Genomic DNA, 22,723 nt, shown 5'->3' on the forward strand with positions numbered 1-22,723 from the left:
CTAATCTCAGTCATTTAGGCTTCACACAAAAGCATGTGCTTTCATGCTTTCATGGAGTTATCAGACTGCACCAGCTGAACAATGATCTTGCTCAACAATGCTCAAAGAAGTGACTTGCTGCAATACAAGTGTCCATAAGGCAGAACAGCAACAGCTTAGTTTGTAACACACATTTGATGAACATTAATAACCTTGGAATAGTAGATTAATTTAATACATAGACACTTAGCATTAAAGCCTCTTTAAAAAAACCTTCAAAGATTCAGAGGCTTAGCCACAGCAACCAATGGAAAAAGGCAGGGAAGCATAGTCCATTCAGATGGACAGCAACGTGTCATCTGTTATCCTGGGGAAGAAACCAATACTGATTTACACAACAGAAACCAGCTTGGCCAGTTGTGGGCTACAGGCACCAACTGCTTCATTTTCAACCAGAACCACTCTCTTCCAAAGTGTCTTTTTGAAAGGTCTCCTTCCATTGAGTATGAATGCCCTTTCCAACCCCAGAGAAAGCTGTTTAAACACCAGTTCTTATTCAATACACAGTATCAGTTCATTTTAAAGTACAGGACTTTGAAAGTGAACGTGAAAAAAGGCAGTAGTGAGATTATTACACTTGTAGGCAATGCAAAACAATCCAATGGATATGGAAGGGCTTTTGGTTCTATTTTAGCTTCCTTCAAAAGTGCACTGAGATCTAAACTTCAACAGGGTTTAACTACTCTTTCCTCCTGTCTTCACGCTATATAGGTTTATGATTCTCCAGCCTCTGCACACTGAAAAAGGTGACTTAACTCTTGTTTCTGTATCAGTCATAAAAGGCATTTTTTTCAGAGCTACTCCTTCCATCTATACCAGTCTAAACAAGTAAAAAATTGTCTGCAGCTCCATTACAAATGCACACTATTTGTATTTGTGACATCCTAGCCTCGGGGGGAAGAGGAGCAGGCAAGGAGAATTCAATATCCCTTTCTGGGAATCTGCATCTACACACACAATGATCTGCCATGCCTGGTTCTGCATAAAGACACCACTAAGCTGATGCTTCCACAAGTGCTGCAGCTGCCCTCCAACCAGAAGTGCTGGTTTATTTTCTCTATGCCAGAATGTGAATGAAGTCTCAGCTTGAAAGCACATCATCATACTGATGGAATGGAAGGACCAAGCCCAGAAGCCTTGAGGCTACAGAAGATTGAAAGTCTCATCTTCCAAAGCAGAAAGTAAAAATAAGGTATATATCCATTCAAGTCAAAATGGTAAAATTCCTTTTAAAAGACAAAACCAAAACAACCCAAAAAACCAACCAAACAAAAAAAAGCCCCCATCAGCTTGTTCCACAACACTTCAACATGCTTTTAGGGTCTGTTTTCCTCCCTTCTTCTTGGCCACTACCCTTCAGAATAACTGCAATGTAACGGGTTTGTTTTCTAGCTCTGAGAGACCTTTATCATACTTCTGTTATTCATGTGCCAGCACTCCAACTCCAGTTTCTTTTTTTGATTTGGAGAATGGTTTTTCACGTTAAGTGGAACACATTCAGATGTATGTCATCTTTACCAACAAGATGGTTATCAGCTGAGAAATATTTAAAATTTAAGCTTCTATCAAGCCAGCACCCCAGAAACATCAGAATTAGCCAAGAAAATCCAGCAACCAAGTCTTTAAGCATGATTTAAGCCAACTCATTTCTGTGCCATTTAATGAAATGAGTAACAGACCACAGCCTGATATTATTTATGAGGTATCAGTACCTGGCTAACAGGTGGCTTCTGCTTCATTATTTGGAATTCAGCTGAGCTAATGTAAAAAGGGCCACCAGATGTTCTTTGCAATTTGTGCAGAGTGGTACAACCGTGCAGGTCTTTACCCATGCAGGTACTTACTAATTCTGCAGTCAGGACCAGCAAAGCCGGGGGCGCATTCACATCGGAACCAGTTCACTCCATCCACACAGATCCCTCCGTTGTAACTGGAAATTGAAAAGTGTGGTTAACAAGCCATCCACATTGTTTCATTGGTCAATTAAAGCTTTGTTAATTAAAGCTGCTGCTGCTCTTTAGGTGACAATTTATTTTTATCAAGAGCAAAAGCATAACGCTAGACAAACAATGTTGCTTAGCAAGTCAGCAGTTGAACAGCAACATCCTACAGATGCATGAGGAAGCACATCCACAGAACTCAAAGAGGTGGGACAGAACTTTCAAATGAATACAAAAAAAGTCCAAGGTTTTCCAAATTTGGGGTTTTTTTAATACATGAAGCATGGATTATGGCATCAGAGTGGACAGCTGAGAAAGATAAGGTAGATTGTTTCATGCACACATCAGTTTTTTTCCCCTTTCAACCATAAACATCAGCCCTGTATTTAAAATACTCCTATTTCATATCCCAAAAATTCAGTTTTGGTTTTAAACATGTTTATACGTAGTAATTGGTCCAAAAGGAAAATTTTTATATTATTTACTGTAAACTAACAGGTTTTGATTTCTCATTTTTTACTCTCTCCAATTACAAATGCTTCAAATGTTATCATATGTGATTCACTTCATATCACTGTAATTTACTGGTCAGTTCCACCATGGAGACTACACTAAAATACTTTCCTTTGTTCATACATGAATCAATTCAAGATTGTTTCATGGTCTTTGGTGCTGTCAAGGAATAGATATGGCATAGCAAAAAAAAAAAAAAAAATTACAAGATATTTTACAGAGGCTGTCTTTAATTATTTTAGAGTAAAATTAGTTCTAATCTGTAGTGTAAATCTATCTTACTGTGCTCACTTTTATTTTCACAATAGGTACAGGACTGGAGTTCATGTACTTACCATGGATGAGGGTTGCAATCATTGGTGTCTAGAAAAAAAGAATATTGGCTAGCGTAAATAGTGGTACAATTTATTTTCTGAAATATAACACTATAGTTCAGAAGCCACTAGATTTGATAAGTAAAGAAAAATATACAAAACTGAATGTTTTCTTCCACACTTGCAAAAAAAGAAGGTTTAATTATCATCTATATCAACAGTAGGCAGAGTGAAAACAGAACTCAAATTTAGAGTTGCCCTCCCACTCCCAATGTTACACCTTGGGGGAAAAAAATAAGAATCAAAGTTGCAGGCTTTACTCCACCTAACCAATTCATTGTCTTGGTATGTCAAAGTAGTTAACTGCTGTCCTCAGAGAAAATGGCTTACACACTTCTGCCTGCCTTTCCAGATACTCTTCATTATTAAAATTATTATTTCTGTGAGTATTTTTCCCTGCTCTGCACACGTTTCCAAAAACCATATTTTTATAGAAGGCCGAGAGTCTTATTTTGGCAGAGGCTGGATGCAAAAAGCAGCGTGACAAACTCATTCATTACTCGAGCATCGTCTTCTTTACGTACCTCCCACTCTGAGTGATTCAGATGTTGATTCAGATGTTTTGGCACATGAACCCCATAAACTTGCTTTGTTTCAGTTAACAGCTCTCTGCCAGACACTCCCCATGTCCCAGGGGGATGAGGGGAAGAAAGGAGAGAAGCTTACTCTGTGTGCATGTGCGTCCTTCCCATCCTTCCTTGCAGATGCACGAGAAGGAGTCTCCGCTGCCAACACATGTTCCACCATTCATGCAAGGGTTTAGAATGCAGCTGCTGTTCTTAGCTTTGGAAACAGAAAAAGTGTCTATTAGCCCAGAAAACAAAGAGTACCTATCATCTGGATAGGTCAGTATCACAATCCTAAACAGTATTTAGGTCAACAGTTAAAAACTTGGAAAAAGGTAAAAAAAACCCTCCAAAAATATTCAATCACATGGCAGTCTTTCACCCACCTTCACCACAGTCCCAATTCAATTGTTTAACTGAAGCATGAAATTTTATTAAAAAAGAATTACCTCCTTTCTGCCCCATTTGTATAAGCCTTCTTCAAGTACCGCTAAATTATTACTTTGGCAGTGAGTTACCCAGGCTGTGAGGTGCTCTTTGCAATAAAAATACTACTATTTTTAGCTCAGATTTTGATTAAAAACTGCAATTGTATCTAAAAACTAGAAAAACTGTACTAAATTATCTTCATTCAACTTTCTGATCATATGGAAGTTTCATTTTCAGAAAGATGCACCACAGATACTACATTCAGTCTCCAAAGGAAAAAAGAAAAATCAAGTAGCTCTCTACAGCAGGCATTAACTCCGCAAATGCCCCAGGAAGAACCTCTTGATTTCATTTTTCCTGGGTATGCTTGTTCATACACCTCATGATCACAGATGTTGTGACTCTGCAAGCCAAGCAGGGGACCAAGTTCCCAGGAAAACACTTACACAGGGCCTCTAAAGACCAACAGAAAAGCCAAGACACAAGTCCAAGTTTCCTAAAACTCTTTGGGGAGGAGCTTAGGAGGGAAGCTATGGAAAAGACCATATAAGCAGCCAGAGGACAACAGTTTCCTTAAAATCGGTATCATGTCAGGTGAGCAGAAGAAATTACTTAAATTTCAGCCACCACCCAACTGGAACAGCTTTGAACTGACCAGCCAGAACAGTGTGTCTGTTTGCTAAGCAGCTGATTATTTAAACACTTCTCTGCTTCTTCTGTAGACAATTTTAAAAGCTTACCAGTGTTGCAGGTACTTCCTATCCACTCTGGAGGACAAGAGCAGCGGAATGTGTCTCCATCATCATAGCACGTCCCACCATTACTGCAAGTGTTTGCATCACACTGGTATTCACCTACACACAACAACAAAGCAGTATGAATTTCCACTGGCCTTGCTGAATGTTAGAAACAAGGTACTTTCTAATCACAAAATTAAAGAGACTTCGTACTTAAATGCACCAGTATCAGAAACACATTTTTCCGCTTGCTGTATTACAATAAACAACCCAAAGAATGGAATCTAAGGACATCTCTCACGAAACTGCTTCACTACATGAAGGAACACATTTTTCAAAAATTCCATTTTGTGACTGGGAAGCTGGAAGGGGTAATGAAAGTGCACCTATTTTTTTCAATGCGATTGTTTTACTTTAAATTTCAGGAACTCCAGTCCCATGAGAAGAAAATAAATCTTTGGGTAATCTAAAGATCAAAGCAAGGAACACTTACGTGAGTGACAAGTTTTGCCTTTCCAGTCATTCTTACACTCACAATAGAAGTCATTTACCAAATCAATGCATCGGCCACCGTTGTGACATGGGTTAGGAGAACAGTCATTGAAATCTAAAAAAAAAGTTATTCAAATTAGATGATCTAGCTCAGCCAAGGCCATGAGAAAACAAAAAAATCTCTTTATAAAGAAAACAAATTTTGTACTACTTAGGAAGACAGCAATCCTAATTATTATGAGGTTATATTTACACAAGCAAGGAAAATATACTGATTTAATACAGCTGACTTGCTGACAGCTTAAGAAGGACCATTCAGTATGGCTTCTCAGTAAAGCACCAAAGTAGCTTTGTTTTTACAAAGAACTGTATTCTGAACTTCAGAAAGAGCTTTCTAGTAAGGACCACAATCTCCTGAAAAGGAGGCCCAGCCCAGGACATCCTAGGAGATGAGAGAGACAATTAAGGCTCCCTTTCCCTGCTCTGTTTTAAAACAGCCATTTTACAGCCATTAGAGGTGGCTTAACCACATACATACATATGTGCACACTTTAAACATACTTACACAATCATGGATTTTAGAGAAATCTGCTTTCACTTGAGACCAACATTTTAATAGGTGGAATGTAAGTATTCCAGAACAAACTTCATCTAGACCACACAAAAGGTTCTTTTGATAGCAATAGCTGCCAAAAGCTGCTCAGTCTGTATTTCACATCTTAATTGATGCATGTCCTGTAATAAGTCTCAGCAAGTCCTTGGCATCATGTTTTAGAAGGGGCTTCATTCAGAGAAGAAAAAGAAACCTCAGAGGAAGCTGCAGTTGTGTCTTAACCATGCACTGGCCTAGTTCACTCCCTGGCCAACACTTTTGCCTATCCCCAGGTGAAAAAGTTTTCTCCTCCTAAGATAAATGCTAAACTATACCAAAAAATCAGATTCTGCTCCAATTAAAGGAGCTCAGGCTTTTACAGCAGCTACCTGAAGTTATTCCTGAAAAATACTTCTGCAAACAAGACTTAATTATAGAACAGAGAGACCATCTCATTATTAAGCTCATACCCACCATCTCTGGTACTACAAAGCTGCATCATTTGGCCCTGAAACACTGAGCAGTACTCACTTGTGTCACACAGCTCTCCTTCCCAGCCACTGGAACAGAAACATCTAAATGAATCAACTTCATCAATACATGTCCCACCATTCTTGCAAGGTTTCCCGAGACAGTCATTGATATCTACAACAAAAAGTCAACAATTATTTGGCTGTTTTCACCCACTTGAAGGAATGATCTACATTTCTGTCTCTAGGAAAAGCAGCACAAAGCTATTACTGCATTTGTACACACAGAAGAAAAGCTCAAACATCTGTTTTCAAGCCTCTTTCTGGCTGTATTGTCTCTCATGTAGCAGGTCAAACCAGAGCATTATGTTTACCTGGCAGGGGTAACCAGGGGTTTAAAAACACCCAGACCAGCAACACAAGTTCTAGTCCCTTCATCTCATGTTGGAGAAATCTGTGGCTCATAAGATTGTACATAAAGAGAGTGGGTACAGACACACACTGAAGTTGGACTAAAACCATTTTTTTATCACAGGGAAGTGGAAACCACTACAAAGACTGCTACCAGAAGAAAAAACTTCAAGCAGTACATCTAAAATAGCACCTTATGCAACTTTACTGAAATCTAAATGTTTTATTTTATGTTGTAAAGCTTCATAACATTAACTGTAAAATAAATTTAAAGCAGAACGAATAATCTTTTACAAGCTCCTACTTACTTTCATGACAGTATGTGCCAGTAAAACCTCTGTCACAGGCACAAGTGAAATTCCCTCCTGGCTGACTAATACACCGTCCATGAGGCCCACAAACATTGGATGAAATGAAACGGATTCCTTCTTGTGTAGCATTAGTGAAGACTTCTATTGTACAGCTGTCTATTACTGAAAAAGAAGTGTAGTCTTTAAACTAATGATCTGTATCCCCAATCAAATCTTAGTTCTAAAAAGTTTTACAAAGATTAAAACTAATCATAATTTTGTGTTGGCTATAAGTTACCATCTACTTCTTCATTAATGAGGAGCATTTCCTCTCATTGCCTCACTGTTTTATGAAGTCCAAGTGAGAAGAATAAAAACATTTCTGCATTAGACTATTCCCCAAAATTCCTTTTTTTTTTGAATGTACCACCATCAAGACAGATTTATGGACAACAGCAGTTACCTTTACAAGAGTTGTTCTTGCAGTGGTCCTTGAGATGAGAGCAATTTTTTCCATCATAGTCATCAGGGCATGCACAGTAATAATCTCCTCCCAGATCATAACATTTAGCCCCATTCTGGCAAGGGTTAGGTTCACAGAAATCAATATCCATCTGTAAGAGAGACCACAGTTAGCAGCAGCTGCTTCATTTCCCAGGAGTAAGCAGCATTATCTGCTTTGCCAGAGACACAGATGAAGCTAATGTACAAGGAACCTCGAGTTTTAAGAAGGTTTATGAATCATAAATATTGCATTCCATCTTGCAAGACAGAGAGACTTCAGCTTACTTTAGTCTATCCTAACACAAAGCATTTCTGACACTGCTAAAAAAATACTCCTTTGGAGGAGGCTGAATAAGCACATTTGCAGTAACTCAGTAAATAATTACTTAAGCCATTAGGAGACATCTTACTGCAACTTCTCTGGATCATTGTAAGTCACTTCTCTGTCCTTCACACCCACATAGCAAGTGCCACAAGGCAAGTTAAATACCAGTGCACTTGTCAGCTTTGTGTCTGCAAGAGACTTAAAATACACAGAACCTGAACAAAATCCCATCCCCTAGAGCAAATTCTCTTCCCATCTCAATTAACACATAGAATTTATCATAAAACCACACAGCTTGGAAGGCACCTCTAGAGGTCAGCTACTCCCCACCTCCTGCTCAAAGTAGGTCTACTTAGACCCAGCTGCTCGGGGCCTTATTTTAACAAACACCACCACCACATGAATTTACACACAGTTACACGAGATGCATTTTGAACTCTGACCATCTGATCCAGAGAGCAAAATTTAAACCTCATCTTCATAATACAAACTTTAACACAGACATTGCTGTGGCAGAAGAATTCTGCTGCTTTCTGCTTTAGACTGACACACAAGACAATTGATTCATGATGCCCTAAATTGGTCTCAAAATCCACAAAGCAGCCTCAAAAGGGATATTTTTACATCACAGTATCTTTCCTCCAAATTGTTTTTCTTAAGGATTGCTTTTCTCCCCTCAAGTCAGTTTTTCCTTCTTCACATCTCTCTTGGGAGAAAGATAGCTTTCAACTTTACAGACATTAAATTAAGTTCAATAGTGGTTTTGATCCCTATTTTTAGCACTTCAGTAGCTAAATAGGAAAAAAATGCAAAAGTAGCCAAAGAAGAAGGAACACAAATGGTGTTAAGTGTTTAATTCAGAGGAGCACATACAATTCCAGCCACAACAGAAAATTTTTCAGCAAACCATTTCGTGCTCTCACACAGAACATTCAAAGCAAGCTATAAAAAAATAGCTATGGTCTGAGAAAGATTCTCAGATCTCCTCTATCAGATGTCTCCATTTGTTTCCTTCCATTAGTGTAAATTTCCCCTTCCCAATGCAAGTTCAGTAGCTGGTACTTTGCATCTGGAATCAATGGTAGATATTTCCTGCAGCACACAAGGCAAGCAGCCAACTCCCCCCTATTATTCAAGCACATTTGCTAAAACTTTAATTACACAGTATTGTATGAATCAGCCCAGAGTAGAGCACTGAAGTTATGATACTTATGCAGAAACAGTTCATGAGTTTTTAGGTGCTGCACCAGTTTTATTAAACTGGTTGGTATCTGCAGTCCTTTTAAATTTTGAATAAAATGAGGGCACTGCTTCTTTATGGATGCAAATAACATAGAAAAAAATTACTTCAGTGTTTAAAAGAGATCACTCCAATATCCTCCACAAAAAAAAAATCTGGAGCAAATCCAACAAAATTCTAGCCTAATGCCTCCAGTTGATACTAAGCATAACACCCAGATGAATTTGACTATCAGCAAAAGCCAGAAAGCAAATACTTAATGCAAAATAATTTTATAGTGGAAAGCCTAATGTCCTCTGTAGAAAAGAGGAATATCTTCTTTACCATAAAATACTTTAGGAATTACCACTACAATTTCAGTATTTCAGATCTGAATCCTTAAGCACTGCAACTCCATGTTCCTAGAATGATCTCAGACAAAGTTCTGAGAACCAACACTTGCCTATCTGCCTGCCTTTAGTAATTGTGTTAATCATCACCATTATATATAAATAATTGATATATAATTATTCTACTCCTACCAACAGCAGTAGGATTACTTGAACTGTAATTCAATTATGTGCCTCGGAGTTATTAGGATGAGAACCTAAAGCACTCCAGTGTAACAAAAGGATATAGGTCCTGAATATTGCAAAGGAAAACATTTAAAGATTAAGGAATACTCGAAGCCTTAAAATCCTTAGGAAGGCCAACACCCAAATACAACAACTTGCAGTTCATCAGGCTGCAAATTCAAGCGTTACAGCTACTATGACAGCGCTGCACAACAAATTTGCTTATTCAGAGTATCAGGTAACAGCTACGATAGGCAGTGACGCTCCAGCCCTGGGTTACTCCCATTTAAACCCCGAGATATATTCCTTTCAAGAATTCAGTCCATGCCAAGCATTGCAGCAATGCCTGTGCTGCCCTCACCTCGCAGAAGACTCCCGAGAATCCCTGGGAACACAGGCAAGTGAAGCCATTCACCAGGTCCTTGCAGCGGCCCCCGTTCTGGCAGGGATTGCTCTCACACTCGTTGGTTTCTATCTCACAGTTTTTACCTGTGAAGCCACGAGGGCACAAGCAGTGATAACCATTCACTTCATCCTTCGCAGAGCAGGAAAAAGAAGGAAGAGTAGAAGGATTTGTTTATTGACAAAACTCATACACAAAAATTCAAGTTACTTCTGTATTCTGGATTTGAGGACAGCAGTAGCACCACAGAATATTTTGTGAAATGAATGCAAGAGTCTGCAAGTACAGTGGTACATTTTTAACATTTGAACTCATTTAACGAAACTGTAATTGCAAACTATAAAACTCATAACCAGTCAGAGAAAGATTAATTTTCAACATGGAATGTAACAAACAAGAGTTACCTTACAAGTCCCTCCATGCTGGCACTGTCCATGACAGTCATTTATATCTATGGATAAAATATGCAAAGCATTAGAATTTAGACTGGAAGACTAAGCCTATACTATGTAAAGTACAGGCTTAGCATAAAAATGGAGAACAAGTAGTTTTCAAAAAGGTTTAGCATAAAAATGGAGAACAAGTGATTTTCAAAAAGGTTTTGAAAAGTTTTTTTCCTATATGTTTCAATGAAAGAAAGGATTCTCGATATCTTAAAAGATCTCTATTTTTAAAAAATATCCAATAAAAAAATACATTCTATATTTCTATTACAGTGTACTAAAATGAGATATTTCAGTTAATTATAAATGAGATATCAGCTAATTACATATCTAACATTTTAACTTAAAAGTATTTTAAATTGAATCAGTACATATCATTCAGAAACATGTAAGAGTCAAGAGATTTATTAGTTATTTAAGTGTATAATCTAAGATCACTTTAATACCAACTACCTTTCAAAATAAATTTTCAAACAGTATTTTCAATTTACATTGCTTGAAGTTAGAAAAATCATGACAAGAGGTATTTTTTCTTGTAAAATTATGTATACTATCACTCATCATAATTTTTTTTAAAGAACAAAGCATCCTACTGTCAACATACAGACTAAAGAAATACTAACTGATGTGACAATTTACTCCTGTCCATCCTGGAATGCAGTCACAGTAATATCCACCAATGAGATTTTTGCAAGAGTAAGCATTAACACAGGGTTTCCCCTCACACTCATTAGCATCTGTGAAAGAAGAGAAAATAAAGAATAGAATAAAGAACAAACCCAGAAACAGATTACCACAGCCCCAAGCAAAGTGTCCATGCAATCCAAGCATCAGAAGCTCATATTAAACATTGGTAGGGCACTGAAGCCATTTACATACCACAGGATTTTAATGCACACTTGCCTATAGTAGCACATGCATGTTATCTTACTCTTCCCTTGACCAAAACTCAAAAAGGCAATTTGTTAGTCAGGGCCAATCCCTCCCTGGCCTCCACAAGCTCAGTCACTGTTCTGCCACCATGGAGAAGGAGTTACCATCACCAATGCTGCATTTTGCAACAGAAAAGTTATGGGGCATTCTAAAAGAACTATTATAAGTAAGTTTAAGTTAGGCCTTAAATAGTTACAGGTCCACTTGAAACTTCTGGCTTTGAGATCTGCTTAAGAGGAGCTAAAATACCAGTATCACACATATTCCACATTTTCTTCAATAAACACCACACCAGAAACACAGTTTCTGTGTGTGTCTATTCACTGTTTAGGAACAATCTCCAGTGGTCTCCAAAGCTTTAGAATTACTTACCAAGCTGGCAAGTTGCTCCAATCCACTGCTGAGGACAAATACACTCGAATGAATTGACCCCATCAATGCAGGTCCCTCCTTGAGCACAGGGGTTCGATGCACACTCATCAATATCTGCAAAGGCAAAGGGGCCTTCATTACACAGCCTAAAGCTTGGCTTAACAGGTTCTGCTTCAAAGTCAGTTTGAGATGAAGGGGGAGAATGTACAAACAAGGTACAAAAGCTCAGGCACAGACTAACATTTCTAACCTAATTTTTACTTAGGCTTTTCTCAGGTCCTTGAGACAGAGTAGAGAAGATCAGCAAACAGCAAAGAAGAATCACAAACCTATCTATGATTTCATTGAAAGTCATATCCCTAGATCATGACATAAATTCAGCCAGGTTTGGTTATGTGGTTGGCAATTTTCAGGGTTTTTTGGTTTGGTTTTTGGGGTTCTTTTTTGAGGACAGTGCTATTGGAAAACAGACCACTTCTTTCTCTGAACCAGACACTTAAACATTTAAGTGTGCAAATCTACTTTTCTACTATGAAAGAAGGGGAGAACCTTTGACCTTCACATTTATATTTCTCGAAATAAAACAATTCTGTATTTTGCTTCGGAGTGGTTAAGGAGTCAGGAATTGTCAAACAAGCTTTGCTTGACAAGAAAAGGGCATTTCTTTGGATATGGTCCAGCTATGTTTTTGATAACTTTTTGATAACAGCGTCAACTGCATTGAGTCAATACTGTGGGCTGTACAGAACTCTCCTCTTTTCACTCTGTCGATTCTCAGCTGTTAGAAGACAGAAAAAGTAAAAGACTACCACCAAATTCCAAACCCCAGATATCACCAAGTAAGCTACATCAACCCTTCCAGCCCAAGAGGTCACCAGCAAAACCATACCCACCAATAGCACATGTTGGTCCACTCCACCCCGACGGGCAGTGACACTTGAAGCCTGATGAAATTTCGTGACAAATTCCACCATTAGCACAGGGATTGGATACACAAGCATGCTCGGCTGGGGAGAAAGAAGGAAAGAAATTTTTGCTAAATACTCTTCGAGTACCAATTAAGGAGAATTTGTGGTTAAAAGTTGGATTGGCTGAAAGTAACCAAGAGAAATAGCAGTGGAGAGATACCAGCACAGAAGTTTGGAGCCTTCCTCTCCCACCTGCAGAGAGTTAAGATTTCCAGAAGGCAAATGAATCAGGATTTCACTGAAGATATATCATCCTTCCCTTCTAATGACTAGAAAGCCTAAGCACAGACAGCTCACTCTATTTCAGTATCCCAGCAAAGTTCCCCATTAACACTATGCTTCCAGCCATGCACTTCCACCTCCAGAGTGCTCCTGTACTTATTTTAAATTCAGTGAGACTAAACAGATAGGCTGTATGCAGAGGTCTGAACAGTTGTAGTAGTTGAAGTATCAAAGGTCTGTTTAGCTTCATTCTAGCACTGTTCCTTGGAAACAGCAGGGAACAGAGGTGCTCCCAGGCAGTGATGCTCCTTGTCACTCCATGTAGGGCTGTAACAGTGGCAGAGGCTGCACAAACTATCAGGAGGAGGAGGGACAAGCTTTCTGTAACTTCTTTTCGGTAATTTTTGATAACTTCCCCTCTCAGAAGCCAAAGAAGTTTTTTAGCACCAGTACCTAAAGCAGGTCACACACCAACCTACTGTCAAAAATCCCCTAGGATTTCAGCAAGTATATGGCTCCCTTTTTCACTGCCTCCTCATCTGAAAAGACAGGCTACTCCCCCCTCACAGCTTTCAGGGCAAGCTATAGCAAGATTTCATCCATTTTAGCCTAAACTTTACATCACATTCTACCAGCTGAAGCAAAATTCAAGTTTTGATGGTATCTTTAATACCACATAGAGCTTTATGAAGTTCAAAGATCTACATCCTGATTAATTCTGAAAACCTTCTGCTGATAATAGTTCAGTGAACTTAAGGCTAAGCAGGGAAGTGGGGAAAAAAAAAGGATTCTTTCCACCTAGAATTTTAACTATCAAGGAACAGCAAAACTCATAATGAGAAGCTGTGAATATCACATTTCAAAAAAGGATTTAACAGCACATCATGACAAAAAAACAGAACACCCAACTAACCACTACATGAAGCAAAATATGAAAGAACTAGAAACTGCACACTGCCCATTTACCTCCAAAGTGAGAATAATCAAGAAAAGTCTCCAGAGACCCAAATTGTCCCCAGAACATGAACATTTTGGTCTTTGTGTAACACATACACAGACAGAAAAAAGCAACATGCTGTCTTTGTACTGTGGTTGAGATAAGAAGCAGTTTTTCAAGACACAGATCTGTTGAAAACTCAAATCAAAGCCCTACTTCATCATAGATGTGGTTTAAACACTCTCCTCCATTTTGCCAAAAGGCACAAGGAAGACACTTTTCAGACTGCTCAAGGTGTCTCTGTAAGAGGGTTTGAGCACATTCCCACAGTAGTTAACATTTTATTATGAATCCAATTATATTAGAAATCCCACATCAAAAGATTAAGTTTTATTTGATTAAAAAGGATAGTTAACACATTCAGCCAACTAAAAATTGGGCCGAAGCCCCACAATCAGAGTAGAAACTGAAGAGTTCATCACTTCCACCTTCTTTCTTAGTCCCCAACTTGGAAAAGATGCATGCTTGCCAGCAAGCTGAAAGACAAGAAAATGGGCAGGAGGGAGTAAAGTAAACAGGGAAAGCCACATGTGTAACATATTTCATGAGCCTACAGCCTAACTGCATATTTGGAATATAGAAGAGAAGTCAAAGGGAAGAAACAGTCTCAGGTCTTATCTAAAGGGAAACTAGTGCAGTATTTCTGTTGTATTGGGTGATTTTTTGAATAGCCAGGCTCAGGCTCTAGAAGGGAGAGAAGGAGCATGTCCCCAGTGAGATGCAGAAGGTCCCCAGGGGGAGGGCAGCCCCCACGGTACCGATTTCGCAGTTCTTTCCCGAGTAGCCGTCGGGGCAGGCACAGCGGTACTCGTCCGGCTCCGTGTTCATGCAGGTGCCGCCGTTCAGGCATGGGTGGTGATTCCCACAGTAGTTCAGATCTGCACAGAGGAAAGGCTCAGTCAGCAGGGAACACAGAGCCCACCGTGCCGTTCCCTTGTCAGACACACAGATGCCTTTCTGGCTCCACCATCCTTCACCCACATCATCCCCATACTCCAGTGGCTAGCCTGTGATCGGGTAACTATCCACAGAACAGGGAAGAATGGACAAAAGACAACTGAAGGAGTTAAAAGAGTCAGGACAATTCCAAGCCTTTTATCTTGAACGTCCTATACTTCTGAAGCCTAGGCACCATCTGCCACACAAGAATTAAGGCACAGAAACACTCAGGTAAGTTGCACACTAGCAGAAAAAAAAAAGGGTTAATGAGTTATCAGTTAATCATGCAACTTAACTTATTTTTCCTGTACATTAATGTTAAGTACCTTTGTTACAGAGCAGGCCACCCCAGTTGGTTTCACAATTACACTGCCATGGTTCATTACAGCTCCCATGAGCACAGCCTGGGTAGCGGACACACTCATCACAGAACTGTCCTTGCCAACCATAATGACACCTAAGATGTAAGTTCACATGTTAAAAGTTAGCAACATGATGCTTCATCATCAGCATTACATGTATTTACAACACTACACTTACCATTCTCAAGAACAAGGTCAACTGTTCAATGTGCAACAGATAACAAAACTTTATCCTGTTTAGAAGGGACACAACTAATCCTGTTGAACATCCTTACAAGAACTCATCCTGCTCCAACATGTTACACACCATGGCAACAAACACCACCAAGCACTACACATTATGAGAACTGGACATGAATTAGTTGTTCTTTCACAAGAAGTCCCATCTTCACATAATCATCTCACACTAGGACAAAACTTGTGATTGACACAAGAAAGCTGAAATTGATTTTCAGAAGGAGACTGCTGGCTTACTGCATTGAGCACCATAGTGTTTTTCTGTGAAGAGAGATTTCAAGATAACAGTCAATTTTCTCTAGAGTGCTACATCTTTAAAAGACCAGGGCAGCCAGAAAGGCAGCAGTCTTGACAATTTTCTCAAGAAATCCTTTTTTCAAAGATTTATTCCATTATCTCCTCAGCATTCTCTATTGGCACTATAGAAGAAGTACCCTTTGGAAAAAGGAGGAGCAAGAACAGAAACAAAAGCCATTAATAATTCATTTGATTTGGAGTTGAATTTTTTCCCCAGGATTTCTTCTGAGACCAGTATCTTATGTTAATCTGTAGCAGAACTGTGCTAAAAGAAGCAACTGTTTATGCTACAGGAAAGTATTAAAATCTGAACTTATGGGGGGAGAAGGGCATAGGCTAATGATTTTTTTAACATATATCTATATTTTACACATATTTTAAGTACCAAGAAATACTACGCTTGCTCTTTTGGGCCAACAAAAGAGATGTTCTGTCTGTTAAGAGTGTATTTCCTATACAAAATTCAAGAAACATACTAGCAACAAAGAGATGCATAAAATCACACTGAATCAGAGTTGGGCACACGCATAACAGTGCAACCCTATTGCCTAGAGGAAAAAACATATTAGAAATCAAACTACATTTTTTAGATTTGACGCTACCATTCTATTATCCACATGATTTGAATAGTATAAAAGAGCAGAAAATAAATTAAATCTTTGAGGGGGCAGTGAGAGAAGACAAGGAAGAGAAGTATAAATGAGGAATCTTGGTTCCTTGTGAATCCATCCCCTTCTACTGTTTCAGTAAGCTGGATCAATCCCCAGAGGAACAGAACAAGCTGTGCTGGCAGCACCGTATTTAAATCCTTACTATTTACATTGGCAGAAAGGAATCTAGATGCAGATCTCTGCAAGACCATTCTTTTCATAGGGAGTTCTAGAACTGCTTTGAGCTCCTGTCCCACTACCTGCTCCTGCCCTGAAAAGGTCCCAGTTGCAGATCTCCAAGGAGAGCCTCAGCTGAGTACCCAGTCCAGGAGCCTCCACCACTCCTCTGAGCAGGGCTGGCACAAGCCTGGAGAACACTCGTATTTTAGAAACCTCTTTCTTTGGCTGCAGCAGCAGCAAGAGGAAACAAATACTGCTCCTGCTATATTTGATCTCTTCCTTCCTCCTCAAGGACAGAAAAATCTTTTCAGAGGATGGTAATAAACAATAAAAAAAGCACTGCAACTCACTTTACTGGCCCCAGTCCAAATCCTCATCCATGCCAAACCTGGCACTACTGCCAGTGATTCACCATGACTATCCCAGTCAGAGCCAACTCCCCACCCACACACAACAAGCATTTTCAAGAGCTGAAAGTCTGCATCACAAAGCAAATAATCACAGTAACTCAATTTATTCTCCACAGCCAATGGATAACAAGTTCCTTTGTTTAACACTGCAATGATGCTTAAGAGTGCAAAGAAAAACACAGCCACCTTCTAGAACTTGAAGGCATCTTAAGCACCTCCTTGAGTTTGTAGGTATGCTTGATGACATTAAAATTACTTCAGCAGAAAAAAGGTTGTTGCTTTTTCAAGATATTCAACACAGTCAAAGTTTACTTTTAAAGTCACCACCAAGCCTGAGGGAAATAATTTCTAGAGGCTAAAAGCAGTCCAAAGGAACACAATGTTTACAAGTCAAAAGGTTACTATGTGGTAAGCTGATCAGCCTTCAGTTTACAAGGAAGAGTAAATTAGGATTTCCTCTTCAACAGGAAGTCTGGTCGCATCCTACATTAACAGGTGCTAGAGCAGTGTTAATTCCACTTCCTTCTAAAAAGATAATACTTACATGGATCTCAGCCCACCCTGAGAACAAGATGGGATCAATTAGGGTAAACCAACTAGAAATGAGTATGTTGTATGTCATGTATGGGTATGTTGTCATCAAGACATATAACAAAGATGAAAATGATTGATGATTCACTATGAGAAACCCCAAATGGCAGAAACACAAATTCAACATCATTTAGGAAAAAAACCCAAAAAACCCTGAATTCCTTGTCAAGCACCAACCACTTGTGCAAAAGCCAAAAGGAAACTGCCAGTGCAGCTAATAGTGGGCTAAAGTTACTTCTTCCCTGCCCTCCCATCCCAGTCAAGAATCAACTAAATTGCAATTCTAAATTTTACACATCTGACAAAATAAGAAAGCCAAATATAGAGAATCCATAAGGATTCTCATTGTTCAACAGACAAAGAAAAATCTTATTGGAATCAAGATTCTACTTCCTTTGTCCTTCCCCTCTGCTGACTTCATCAGCTCAAACTTGTCTTCACAATCCAGCACATGCAAAACAAAATCAGACCTGGCTTAATCTTAGCCCTTTCTGGGTTATTAGCAGTACAAAGAACCATAAATAGATTGTTACAGTTTAGTAACTTCCTGATGGAAGGCTGAAGCACAGGCATCTGTTCCCAGACTACAGCATCCCTTTGGGTCACAATCAACAGAGAGTGTAATAGGGACAGAAGAACAGTCGGTTGGTTATCTCGAAACCAAGAAGTTGAGAACAGATCTGGTAATTCTACAAAGCACACTTCACAGCTTCCATTTTCCTTAGATGAGAGTCTGGTGGCAGCAGAAAAATGAGAATTCAAACAAAAGGCTAGAGGTGGGGGTGGCAGGAGTTAACACTAGCAAAAATTCTAGACAACCCTTCAATCGTAGAAAAACTGCAACTGTGCAGAAAAAACACTGCTGTCATTGACAAGCAGAAAAAGCCACAATAACTCAGCTCAGTGGGGCTTCAATCAGCTCAATTTCAGGATAAAGGACTTTCTACAGTAAATCTCAGTGCGTTTGAAGTAGTAAACTTAACATCAGGGAATCCTACAAAAGCACTCATCACTACATACAGGTCAAAGATACATGTGTGCTCAGCAGCAGAGTAAAGTGGGGAAAAAAAACCATTAAACAGAACATTTGGGGTTTTTGTTTTTTCTGGAGTCATTCAAAAACTAAACTTACCAAGCCTAATGAAAGATTCTTCTACAGAAATATGCTTTCCTTATGTTCTTTTGAAAGAGATATAAGTAAGGAAAAAGCTGACAGTGACCTTTGCTTTCCTCTGAGGAAGTTTGTTATAATTTAGTAAGAGCTAGGATGAAACTGAGTATATCCAAACCAGATGGAACTAACTAGATGGGTCTAACTATCTTTGCCCCTTGGGCAAAGAGCTGAGAAGATGACCCTGGAAATGTTGTCCAGACTCCATAAATTTATGTCAAATCCTACAGTGGCAACTATAGAAGTGATATGGAAAGGTGAAAATACGGACTCAGATCCTGATGGTCTGTGAAGCATGGCCCCTCAGCACCTTGAATGATTACCTCCTCCTTATCCAAAAGGAGGATGCCTCTCCCAACACAGGAGAAAGTCAGGGTGCCCTCGCTGGTCAGCTTAAACTCAGCTCTTTTGTACCATCTTCATACACGGTTTATTCTCCTGGTTCAATCACTTCTGGTTATTTGAGGGTGCTGATCTTTCTGTGCACAATGTTCAGCTGAGAAACTTCATATTGCACATCTCATCTAATCACTAATCTATGCTGGTTAACCTTAAAAAAAGCTCTGTAATTCATGAGGATTAGAGGATACCTAAATAAATTCTGTTCTACACCTACTTACAGAGCTTTGTCAGCACGTCATGCATAAATACACCTAAACCACCAAACTGAAGTCTATTCCTGAAGTCAGTGCAAGAATATGGGGCCTAAAAATAAAACTTAAAATCTTAGGGAGGATGTAGGCAATGTGGTATGAACCTTTAAATATCACAGGTTCCACCTTACTGATATATTTCACATCATACAAAGAGTGAAGAGAACATCATTGTGAGGTATTCATATACTTTTTTATAAGCAGACTTTTTGGAAGGAGCCTCTCCCAATCATGTTTCAAGTGGAAGCTGGGGCCAAAACACTCAATGCAGGAAAACAAAGCAAAACAGTGACATTAAGAGCAGAAGCAAAATGCATCATTCAGGGGTGGGGGAGAAATAACCCTCTTAAATAGAAAACCACTAAATTTTCTGGTGACGTGAACAGGATGGTGTTGCATAGGCCAGAACAATAGCTTTATATTAGTTATTTACTTAAAATAACCGTAAGAAAGTCTGTTTAAACTTTTAGGAGATTACTTGTTGCACAGCAGGCAGCAATACTGTCCAGCTGTCAGATCCTACACTTCTGAGTATCTGGATTCAATGTTAATAAGCAGTACAGTACTCATTCACTAATACTTGTCACAGAAACACTTTGCCTACTTTCCTACCTTCAAAATAGGCAAGATAATTCTGTGAATTCCAAAGGAAAATATACTTATTAATGAGCTCAAATAATTTAATTACCTGAAAGCTTGTTATCTTTTCCTCTCACCCCCAGCATTTTTATCACACAAAAAATTACAAACCTCTCCCTACAAACTTTTTTCTCCTCTAATAAAAGAAGTTATTGAAAGCTAACAGTCTCATTCCAGTACTACGTAGAGTTTTGAGAACAAGTTAAAAGAGGGGATGGTTCAAAAGTTTTTAGCCAAAACATTGCTCGCTTAACTTACATAAGTGGCTCTAAGGGTGTGCCTGTATTTGCATTAGTTCACACCAGGAACACGCTTTTTACGTGAACTGCCTGATCATTCCTGTTGATGGTGTGTTAGTTCACATCACAGATCTGTTTGGAACAAAGGAATTGGATTCCTCTTAGGTTAAACTAAGGTAACACCAGACAGTGTATGCCAGGAGCACACCCAGTGTGTTCCAGCTGCAAACAGCTGTTCAGGCCACAAGAACAGACTAGAGAGTCTAAAATTTAAAGTCCTGAAGTGTTTGGAGTATGATATTGAGTTCTCTGTGCTGCTTTGATCTACTGTTCTAGTTCAGCTGCACTCCCCACACTGCTGTAGACACAAGTTCAAGCACTACATGTTTTTACTTCCTGCACACCCACTCACATCTCCTGGATGCAGTTCCACCTTTAGGATATGTTCTATACCCTCCAGCCCACTCATGCAGAGCGTGCCTCAGTTCCTTGACCAGTAAAGACACAAAAGGTGCGATTCTTTGTCTAACTTAAAGTGTCTACTTGTGAAATGCTTGCCAACATTCCCTAAGGGCCCACACTAGGACATAAAAAAAAATTAAAAAAAAAAAAAAAAAAAAAAAAGCACACTGGCTATAACAACAGGCAAGAGAATTCAACATGATGAAAGACACAGCAATGGTAAGAATTTCACAAGATCTTTGAGACCTGAAGCTGTAATAGGATCTCTTACACCAAAGAGGAGACAGGAGATGTCCCAGTCATGGTACCAAGTGCATTCCTGCAGGGCCAAACAGCAGCCTCCCACTTTTTAGGGACCATGGGCAGCCCAGTGTTGCTGGAATTTAACTGGTCAGATACCAAGCAGTTAAGCACACTGCTCAAACAAGTGCTTTTTTTTAGTTTACTGCTCAGAGCAGCCTATGAGATTTCTCATCATTCCATTCCAGAACACCTGTGGAAGATCCCCACCTCTCACCTTCTCCCAGTTTTAGAAGCAGGAATTTTATTTTCTTTTTTTTCAGTTCTCTATGACCTTTGCTACTCCTCTACAGTCTTTCAATAACAACCTGTTTTGAAAAGTCTCACCAGATCACCTTATATCCAAGAATGACTTCACAAGAATCCAGCTGCTGGATTTTTAAAACGCTTAGACAGAGTTCCCCACTGCTGATGTTAAACATGTTAATCACCCAACCATCACAAAACCACAAGTGAGACATCAGTGACATTAGATGGCCTCTGAGAAGTCCAGGATTTAACAAAGACTCTCTGGAACACTTTTTATGCCACCAATACTCCAGGTGGTTGTAGCTCATTTTGCAACTCCAGCTTTTCTGCATCTCTAAGAAAAGTACTGGATAACAGCTGAGCAGGGTCTGGCCCATGAAGTGACAGATGAAGGGAACAAAACCGCTTGGGAGATGCCCATAGGTCTTGCAGGCACTGCACGACTGCTGAAGGGGAACACAATGAGTACAAAAGGCATGGCACTGGACAGAAAGCTTGAGAAAACTTTTCCAACGGGCAAAGATGAGATACATGTTTTAAAAAAACCAAACAAACACAAAATCACCAAAACTGTAAAACTAAAACTGCCATGTATAGTTCTAGAACAAGTCACCTCAAAGCACACAAATCTTAACTTACTTTAAAAGTTCTTTTAAAAGTATGCTTGCTTTGTCCATCTGGCACAGAATTCACATTAGTGTACTATTAATGATCCCATTTCTAATTCATTTCAGTTCGTCTGCATATTCTAAAGAAATTTTTGTATCAGTTGTGGAAAATAAGATTGGCATTTCTCAGGACAAAACCTAGCTCCTACCATGGCTCCAGAATGCAAGCTGAGCAGTTAGGGATTTGACTCCTTTTGTTTTGCTTTAGATGAGAAAGAAACATTCAGAGACATTCCCATTTTCAATGGGAAAAGTAGAAAGACTTCTGAAAATACCATCATCCTGGCAGGGCTATGACAATGCAAGCCAGATATGAGGCATATCTGGACCTCAACCAAAGCCATACCACTCTGGATAACAAGGAAGTGAAAGATTGAGCTGTTAAGCCCAGTGACAGTTTATGAGTAGTACCAAACATACCCAGGTCAGCAGTTTTAATCAAGGAAAGAGACTTTGGTGGTTTCTCTATATTCAACTTTGCTAATTCCATGAGGTCATTGAACCCAAGCCAGATACGAGCCATTAGAGCAAACTTCATTCTCCTCTAGACAGCTTAATGGAATTTAACAAAGTACTTTAGGTGATGTAAAAACACACAGAAAGTATCAGCATCAAGGCTTTGCAATGCTGTGCCTTTGATAATCCCTCCTACTACTTTGGCCTGGTGAAGTCAATAAAAAAAGACCATTTAGCCTGCCACTACAGATCAAAGTTTATTGTCTTTCTTTATGCACTGTATTTGAAGACTGGTTTTGTTTTCTCTTTAGGATGGTGGCATGTTTCCATCCTTGCAAGACTCAGCTAAGCTGCTTTGGCTTTCCTCAAGGATGTATTTTTCATCTTTATTCAGGAAATTTTTATT

The 22,723-nt window shown here is 39.2% G+C and overlaps 1 protein-coding gene across 2 annotated transcripts in view; it reads right to left on the minus strand.

Annotated features, from left to right (window-relative positions):
• JAG2 (jagged canonical Notch ligand 2) overlaps positions 1 to 22,723 on the minus strand; it is a 69,076-nt gene that overhangs the window by 9,110 nt on the left and 37,243 nt on the right. Inside the window, exons 6-20 of one of the 2 annotated variants that reach the window (XM_063399511.1) lie at positions 15,080 to 15,210; positions 14,573 to 14,692; positions 12,521 to 12,634; positions 11,628 to 11,741; positions 10,946 to 11,059; positions 10,284 to 10,330; positions 9,838 to 10,011; positions 7,317 to 7,467; positions 6,872 to 7,036; positions 6,214 to 6,327; positions 5,092 to 5,205; positions 4,602 to 4,715; positions 3,533 to 3,649; positions 2,828 to 2,855; positions 1,884 to 1,969 (exon numbers count right to left, since the gene is read on the minus strand). In XM_063399511.1, coding sequence (XP_063255581.1) covers positions 1,884 to 1,969; positions 2,828 to 2,855; positions 3,533 to 3,649; positions 4,602 to 4,715; positions 5,092 to 5,205; positions 6,214 to 6,327; positions 6,872 to 7,036; positions 7,317 to 7,467; positions 9,838 to 10,011; positions 10,284 to 10,330; positions 10,946 to 11,059; positions 11,628 to 11,741; positions 12,521 to 12,634; positions 14,573 to 14,692; positions 15,080 to 15,210 — 1,703 coding nt within the window. The remainder of the gene's footprint in view (positions 1 to 1,883; positions 1,970 to 2,827; positions 2,856 to 3,532; positions 3,650 to 4,601; positions 4,716 to 5,091; positions 5,206 to 6,213; positions 6,328 to 6,871; positions 7,037 to 7,316; positions 7,468 to 9,837; positions 10,012 to 10,283; positions 10,331 to 10,945; positions 11,060 to 11,627; positions 11,742 to 12,520; positions 12,635 to 14,572; positions 14,693 to 15,079; positions 15,211 to 22,723) is intronic. The other variant, XM_063399512.1, reaches the window with a different exon arrangement.

This window comes from Prinia subflava, chromosome 5 (assembly GCF_021018805.1).
Source record: "Prinia subflava isolate CZ2003 ecotype Zambia chromosome 5, Cam_Psub_1.2, whole genome shotgun sequence".
NCBI lineage: Eukaryota > Metazoa > Chordata > Aves > Passeriformes > Cisticolidae > Prinia > Prinia subflava.